The sequence below is a fragment of the Artemia franciscana genome, unplaced genomic scaffold (assembly GCF_032884065.1).
Source record: "Artemia franciscana unplaced genomic scaffold, ASM3288406v1 PGA_scaffold_171, whole genome shotgun sequence".
Lineage (NCBI taxonomy): Eukaryota > Metazoa > Arthropoda > Branchiopoda > Anostraca > Artemiidae > Artemia > Artemia franciscana.
In genome coordinates this window covers 58,631-67,533 of record NW_027062640.1, presented here as the reverse complement: position 1 = coordinate 67,533, position 8,903 = coordinate 58,631, and the positions used below count along the sequence as shown (strand labels likewise).

The 8,903-nt window shown below is 33.6% G+C and overlaps 1 protein-coding gene across 2 annotated transcripts; it reads right to left on the bottom strand.

The window, feature by feature from the left end:
• Positions 1-14: 14 nt before the first annotated feature.
• On the bottom strand, positions 15-4,586 carry LOC136041368 (uncharacterized). 2 transcript variants are annotated; one of them, XM_065726019.1, is made up of 4 exons: positions 4,317-4,586; positions 3,294-3,405; positions 1,921-1,998; positions 15-914 (listed from the first exon to the last, which is right to left on the bottom strand). In XM_065726019.1, the coding sequence occupies exons 2-4, from the start codon at positions 3,403-3,405 to the stop codon at positions 157-159; spliced, it is 948 nt and encodes a 315-aa protein (XP_065582091.1). In that variant the 5' UTR covers positions 4,317-4,586; the 3' UTR covers positions 15-156. The 2 variants fall into 2 exon arrangements, with proteins under 2 accessions (XP_065582091.1, XP_065582092.1); XM_065726020.1 differs by lacking the exons at positions 3,294-3,405; positions 4,317-4,586 and adding an exon at positions 3,189-3,229.
• Between the last annotated feature and the right edge of the window lie 4,317 nt (positions 4,587-8,903).

Here is an 8,903-nt window from a genome sequence, read left to right as displayed (position 1 = left end):
TGAAATTTCAGAGTTTTTATTCATAAAACTTAGGATAAAGGCATATTGACTTCTCATTGTACCAGAAAAAATAAAAGTGTAGGTAAAAATATAGGTAATAAAAAACAAAGTATAGGTAAAAACTTCAAGTAAATGAGACATCAATATTGCACAAGTTTAATTTGATGGACTTCGGGACCGACGTCTTTTCTGCTTTCTGTCTTTCATTATATCTACATAGCTTTCAAATACTGTTAAAAGACGGTTTGATGCCTCCTGCCTCATGTATATGTCTTTTTCATATAGGTCTTTCATATCTTTCCTGTATTTGTTAGCCTTTTCACTGTCCTCTTGCATAAGAACTGTGGTCACTTCAAGTAACTGTAATGCATCTTTGATTCCTGACCGCTTTTCTTTTTTTTTCAGGGGGGGCTGTCCTTTAGTCTGAAACTTTTGGCCTTTATGCTCAGCCGAGTGACTCCATTCTTCTTCATCTCCACCTTCCTCCTGCATACTAGAACCTTCTCCAGCTGATTCTCTTGGCTCTCCCAATTGCTCTCTCATTTTTTTTAGGTCAGCTCGTTTGGTCGAATCGAGCACTAACTTAGGAGACACGCTGTGATCATCCCTCTTTATGTCATCAATTTCGTCAAAAAAATCAGGTTTCTTTAGAGCGCGAGCACCTGTCTTTGTGGAATTGTCTTTCCAAGCTCGGTAGTTTTTTAGCAAATAATTATAACGGTCTTGAACCTTCCTGCAGGGGTTAGACCCAAGGTCATATTTTTCACTTACAAGTCCAGCAACAACTTTCCAGGTAGAACTGTCAACAAAGCCTTTTCCTTTGAATTTTGGGAGCATTTCCGAGCTTTTTATTATGCTCAGAAGCTGAATTGTTGCAGCCCTGTCATCCTCTGTTTTTCGTCCAAACCAAATGCCTAAAAAAAAAGTTTTAATTGTAAAAAAGTTAAGTTGTATTGTAAAATGTGAAAGTTAGCTTTGTGGACAAAATGCTTACACATCATCTACTTGAAATACTCCAGATTAATTAGGCACAGTATAATATTCAAAATGATGAGGTTTCAAGGGCAAGTAAATAAAAAATAGCCTGTACTAGCATGAGTAGGCTACAAAACCGTTTCAAGACATATAAATGTCTCTTTGTAGGAATGATATAATGAAGTATAATATACATATTAAAAAAACAAGCCTTAAATGTCATAAAACTCATCAAATCTCATTAAAAATTAAAACTGAATACAAATAAAAAAAAATATAAGAATTGCAATGTTCAATAAAATAAAGGACAAATGACATTATATCTTTCATTAGCTTAAAATGGATATTGGGTCAGCTCTAATTTATTAGCATTCTGTCTGTTTAGTCATGTGTCCTTCTTATCAGTTGAGGAGTTTTTGCATTCAGGTAGTATGACTGAATGATCTTAGAGTTCAGGCATTTAAAGCCAATTCGCATAATAAGTTTGTGAAAAAAATTATAAGTCTCTAAAAAAAAAATTTATGTTGTTCCAGCCCATTTTTGTAAGTGGTGTATACTGGTCCAAGTATTATTTTCAATGCTCTTTTTTGAATGGATTCTATTTTAAAAGATAGACTCTATAAAGCTCTATAGCACAATATAACTATGACGAATATGTCAGTATTTGGTGCTTTTAATCGCTAGGATTTCAAAAAAGTCATTTGTGATGGAAGCTTGAACCCCCTAAAAAACCTTGGGTGAGCAAATACCCCTAGGTTTAATAAAAAAAAGAGTTGTTTTCTCTTTCCCAATGTATATAAGCAATGCAGTCCCTTTTTTCATATTCTAATAAATTTTAAAGCCTAGACTGCTTTTTTCTTGAATTTTCCCATCCCCTTTCTCTGGAAAATAAACTGTATGAACATCCCATTCCCTTAATTGTGGTGAAATAATCTTAAGATTTACCAGGTTTGCAAGAGCTTCCAGGAATCACGTTTTCCTTTGTACCAGGATCTTCAACAACAATACAGGGGTCTTCAGGGCCTAAAAATGGATTATACTAATTATTTAAGGACTGTCAGCATTGGAAGCCTTTAGAAGTTAAGGGTTATAATTTTAGAGCAGAAAGGTAGCCTTCAGGTTCAAAGAAGAAGAAGCTTAAAAGTAATACCAGTTATACAATTTGTCAATGATCCCAGAAATTTTGTCCAAATTATTAAGGTGCAGCACCTTTAGCCAGACGCTTATAAGGTGTATAAACTGGGTTAAATTTTTGTTTTTTTTGTCTACTTTTATCTTTTGTCGTAAAGCTGTTTTATATCAACCTATAAAAATGTTCCATTTTGTCCATGAGTCTTGCAAAGAATAATGCATAAAAAAATTGAGTCATGCCACTTCTGGAACTTATTTATTCCGAATAAATGAGCTTGGAATTCAAAATACAATTGATTTATAAAAAACAACTTTATACAAATGAAAGTAAGGAGCAACATCAAAAGCTTAAAACGGACAGAAATGATTATGTATATAAGGTGGTTGCTCTTCCTCAGCACCTGGCTCTTTATGCTAAAGTTTTTAGTACTTTAAAAAAAAAGCTTCTTATTGTTCTTATTTAACAAACACACATAGTGTTTCAGGAGTTGTTTTTAAAGAATTGGGACATAATTCAAACTTAAGCATTAAGGACGAGCTGTTGAGAATGAACAACCCTGTCATATATGTAGTAATTTCTGTTTGTTTTAATATTTAAAGTTGCTCCTTACTTTCAGTAGAAAAACTTTATTTTGTTTATCTATTTTCTGATCGTTTTTTAATAAATGCCAGGAAATCTGGCTACACCTTCATGGGAAAATCTCTCCTCTCTACAGATTTATTTTCTAGACAATTCAATCCTGGTAAAAATTTACACTGGACAATTGCCCTTAACATCTCAATGCATTAAATTGAGAAGACAAAGGGAAAGCAAGACATGGCGAATTTTGTACAGGAATTCTGGCAAATTCCCTCAGTGTAAAATTCACTCCCTGCAAACTTCCCTCCCTGTGGAAGATCCCATCTGCAGAAAATATGCCTCCCCCCTACCTGCAAAATTTTGTAACTTAAAGTGTTTGGCCTTTCAAGTATGCTGAACAAAATGGCTACCTCAAAGTGCTGGCCTATTACCAGTAGGCAGGATAGGAAGGTTGGGATTTTCCTTCCTCTATTAATTTTGAGCAATTATTTTAAGCTTATACTTTTTCTTAGTTTCTTCAAATTCATGCCTTATTGTTTTTTCAATCACCAAACAGCTCTCAAGTCACATGAAGATTTGATTCTAGCACGACAGTTGTAGAATTTACCTGGTTCTGCATAAAGGCTAACTGTCCATTGACAGGAATGTCCAGCAAACTCACTCTCGGATTGGAACATCTTGCTACATTCCGAACATTGGATCCATGTTGGAAGGTCCATCTAAAACAGATATGGGACTTGTTTATGCTATGCATGCCATGATATTTGAGAAACTAAGATTTTGATATCCTAGATTTTACATATTAAAATGTAAATTTTTCTTTTGTTTAAATGATCAATTTCAAAAGACCCTTGGAATTCAAAACCATTTTCAAAAGACCCTTGTTTTTTTTTAACATTTTGAGTTCATATTAAGGAAAAAATAGCATATCAAGGTCATGGAGTATTATGTAATTTAGCCAATAAGTTGAGCCTCACAAGGCTCAACAATCACGTTGTGCAATATAATGTGCTGCATAATGAAAATCAGTGTCAAACTTCTGAGGTTAGATTCATACCAAACTTGCATAACTTTTGCCATATTGTATTGAAACTGTTTTTGTTTTTTCCAATATTGTTGAAGCAGTTCCAAATATATACTTATTTGATGACATGGAAAAAATTATCCCCCAGTAAAAAAAAACTTATAACCCAGTAGCAGATCAAAGATTTCTCTCAAGAATTCTCCAAAGAGTTCTGTTATAGTGCAAAAAAAAAAATGAATTGAAATCAGTATTCTCTGCTGCAAAGCATCAGAAATTTTCTAAATACCTTCATTAAATGTGTAATGTTCCTGATACATACATCTCTTAAACACCTATTATGAAATAGTTAAAGCTTAAAACTGATATTGTTAACATTCAGAAAAAGCTAACAAATAGAAAGAGTGATAGGTCTAGATAACATTTGAAGCCACACTCATCATAGTCTAAATGACATAAACAAAGCAAACAAGATACTTTCTAAATATCCCTTTCATAACATCTTAATGAGATACACAACATTACTACTAATAACTCACTGCAACTGTAAGAAATAAAAAATGGAACTATTTGGAGGTTTTGTTTTTAAAGTCTTGTTTAAGTGCCTACCTCTTTACTTCTCTTTTCCTTTCTTTACTCTTTACTTTTCCTCTTTACTTCAATTTTCACCTTTCAGAAGTTTTGAATTCAGTGCTTCTTTCTATTGATCCGACGGACGTCGGCCCCATTCACAGCGGATAAAAATTTAGCACGCCAGCGGACGACTTAGGTAAGTAGAAGCAACAAAAACGACTTCAGAGATCTAGCGGACAAAGAAAAACGATATTTATCTCCAAAGTAGTCCGCGCGTGGGTCGGCGGAGACAAGAGAAACACAGCTAAGGTGATCCGACCCGTCGGACACAATCACATCTGCTTGGGATCTTTCGAGTAATTAACCATTAACGAAGAAATTATCAATTAAGGTGGCCGAAAGATGCGAAATCCGAGTTGGAATAGTTACAAGAGGAAAACCATCATGTGACACCATCATATTAACAAAATCTGAGCTATTCACTTTTTTCAGTAAATCAATATTAAAATCTCCCATCATAAATTTATTTTTATTTTCATTGTTAATTTTATCTAATAACAATTCAAATTCATCAATAAAAAAAAAACTAATATCACATGACGGATTTTTGTAAATTAACCCCGAAATCAAATCTTTTTCCCTTATAGCCAAAGTAGAATTTTACCCCAACTTTACCTTAAAAATCCAGTTGAAACAAGAATCTCAACAAACATAGACTATATAATATATGTATTGGGCTAATCGTTCTACTTTTTTCAACTAAAAATTAGCCTATAGTATGGTTTAGTAACTAGGCCTGTTTAAGCCAGCATATGGCATGGGGTATGCCAAACATTAGAAATATAATGCAAAGAGTATGCACTGGGTATGCCAAATGCTACAAATAAATCTATTTCTAGGAACTGCATTTTCAGAACTAAAGGCAGAGAAAAAGCAACAAGTATATGAAAATGTAGGAAACTGCTGTTGAAATTTCAAAATTTCAATAATAGTAGACCTGTCATGTAGGCAAATTTCAGGGCCCTCTAGAGGGAGAAGGAGTAGAGCTGGGTACTTTAAAATACCTTCCCAGGACATACTTTAGCCTGTAGACCCATCCCTGAAAGTTTTATTTTCCTAACCTAAACCCTTTCTGAGATGGCAAGAAGTCCATTGTTTTAACAGGTTTGTCAAAATTGAAATGTTGACAAAACAACAGTTTATCTTAATTTTTGTTACCAGTTGCTTTTTCTCTGCCTTTAATTCTGAAAATGCAATTCCTGTTATGAATAGAATTCTGATCCATATCAATGTTTTTTTTCCAAAATTTAGGAAATGTATTGGCATATCTTTAAAACCTTATAATTTGGATTGAGTAAAGTTGTGAAGCTGAAAACAATTTTGTTGTACTTCATTCAAGCAGAAGATCTATTTTGCAGTATTTCACTTTTATAACACATATTTTAAAGGTCATCAAAGGTCAGGGCCCTCTAGAGAGAGAAGGAATAGAGGTTGGCACTTCAAAATACCTTCCCAGGACATACTTTAGCCAGTAGATGCATCTCTGGAAGTTTCATTTTCCTAACATAACCCCTTTTTGAGATAGCAAGAAGTCAATCAACTAGAATTTTACCAAGTGATTTTCTTTCAAGTAAAATTGATCTGCCCTAAATAGGGTGATAATCCTGTCTTCAAGCAATCATCACATTAAAGCTGCAAACCCATTGTCAACATCACAATGCAAATAAGCTGAAATAGCAGCATAGTTGACTAAGTATCAGTGCAGTATTAGCATTTTAAACATGGTCTAGCTCCTTTAGAATTATGTTTGAGTAACCTGATGTGAGCTACCTCTTCTAATCAGGATAGGGCTTTAAACTAATTTCCCAGGGATCAAAAATATGATAGCGTTTCCTTTAACTACATATCTTTAACTATATTGTGTATCAGACACAAATTTATTTTAAGCTTTTTGGTCTAAAAGATTTTTTTAAACTTGGTCAAATATCAGAGACAAAACCTTACCTATGCTTGAAATTATACTAAACAAATCTGATAAATTCTAGTAGGATCCAATTTGGTAATATTTTGCTATGTACATTTATTCCATCTTTCATTTAAATTTGATACTCCTTTCACTAACTTCAGCAAATCAACAAAAAAATTATACTTTTTGTTTATAGAACCCCCTTCTCTTTTCCTATTTGACCTAAGGTCAATGAAAAAAACTTTAAAAGCCTTAGCCTTTTTGACTTAGGGTCATAGTCTCAGAATCTCAATCAAACAGATGGATGGACAAATAGATATTGCAATGTCTGTGTTATCTATAGCTAACACATTTGATCCCAGAAAAGATTTAACAAATTTTATCATTGTCACATCAAATTTAGCATGCTGATGAACCTGATCTTTGCCTTGTAGTGTCCTTTTTCAAATAATATTTATCAAAAATAAAAAAAAAGTCTTTTATTTTTGCTGTTTAAGATGTTTATGATTTTACAGAATGTTATATTTGAGTGTGGGTGTGTGCTAGGATTAACAATGCTTATGACAGCAAAGGTCCTTCCATTTGTGGCACCACAGAGTGAATCCCTAACCCTGAACTCCTGAGTCAACTGTCATTTTTGACATATGTGAAAAAATGTATTTAATTTTTTTTTACTCCTAAAGGTGTGATTGAAAATAGTCAGAGCTTTGGGGTGTGAATCCCCTTATTTGTCCTGTTGGAAGGAGGCTAGTACTGTACCACTTCAATGGTATTCTATGAACCTGTTCTTGTTCTTTGTAATATGCCTTTACTGTATTTGGGATATACCTGTAGACTTCTCTTTGATACCCTACAATAGCATCCTTATTTACATCAGGTTGCATGCAGCTTTTGCTAAATGTTGTCAAGTCTCTTAATTCATTATACCTGATGCTTTCCCCACTGTTTTTAGTTGTTAAAAAAAAATCAAAAGAAAGTTCCCATTGAAAAGAGCCCAAAAGTAAGATTGAATTTGTCAAAGCTTTAAGGTTTGCCCCTTCAGTCTGTTTAAAAAAAAAAAACAGATTCATAATTGAAGCTTTGTTCATTTCAATCTTAAGAGTGACCTACATTTGTGACAATTCATTAAATTGTTATAAAGGGATACTTTTATTTATTTATTTGTCTTGTTTGAATTCTAAATGATTGTCTTTTAATCTTTAAATTGATTTGTACTTATGTTTAATAAGTTTAAAAGAAAGCTTATATGGCCAAGTCAGTAGGCCAGTAAAGGACCAGGTGTTCCTTTAGCCAGGAAGTACAATAGGAAGCTAGGGGCCAGCCATCCTATGCTTTTGCATGCCCTTCCTGCTTACTGCTCCACATTTCTTTGGTTAACCTTTTAAAGTTGGGCCAATTCTAGCCAAGCTGACAGAGTCACATCACTGATCCCAAAACTAAATAAACTGGTAATGCCAGGAATTAAACCTGTGCCCTTTGGACAAGGATTCTCAAGCTAGAGAGCCAGCCACTTAGGAAAAAACACAAATGTGATCACAGAACAACAATTGTTTGAAAAAGAAAATATTGAAAAAAACTCAAGCCATAGTTGCTGCCCATAAACAATATGCATTTTATTTAGACAAAGTAAATTTAAGACAGGTATCAACAAAACTCCATCAGGAATTGTATTTACCTAAGATACAATAAGCAATATGAAAGCTTAGTTTTGTGATATTCTAGTCTTGAAATAATGCAAAATAAGAAAAATTATATTTCCTATTTGTTTTCCATAAGCTCATTTGAGACTGCAATATGCCCATGGTGCACTTATAAACTCTCTGAAATTCTTTTAACAGAAAGAATTGTAAAGACAATTGTTCTGATCAGCAAGAAAAATATTAACATAACTCTCTAAACTTGGCACTTTTTAAGACAACTTTTTAGCAAAGCAAATGCAAAACATAAGAATTCAGCTAAAAGGTGGTGAAATATACGACAGATCTTATTGGTCTAAATAATCAATGCCTATAAAAACAACAGCTTTCTATTCATAATTCTTTGTGTTTCTGATTCTTAGCAGCAGCTTGGCAATGGACAATCTCAGTTCTATTAGCCTACTAGATATGGTCTAGATGGTTATGGAGACATTTACATTTTATTTTCTCTAGAGGTATATGTAGCGCATAAGTGGATATGCACTATGTTACAAATCTAATGATCACCCAATTTGCATGACCACTAGATTTCAAGGGCCAGAGAAAATTTGATCCTTGAATCTTGTGATTACCTTCGATCTTGATTGACATCATAAGAAAGTCTTGGGCCTTACTTATTGTTAGGCATAGGCCTACCAAAGACTATGGTAAATGCTAGATATATCCAGTGTCTGACCTAAGCTATACAAAATCTTGACAATTGTGCATGCATTATCTGTAAGAGAAAAATTGCTCCTCCATCAGACAGAGCAAAAGCATGTCCAGTACTTTAATTTGCAGTAGTAGCAAAGTGATTAGGAGCTAAAGGTGTTTTCAATCTGATGGTTGATTTCTGTTTCTTCTCCTACTACTGAGTTGCTGTTGAGTAGAGATTTTAGCTTCAAAGAACAAATGACAAAAACAGCTTTCGGACTGAGTATTCAGAATTAACCCTGCATCTGGATGCAGCATTCTTTAGGC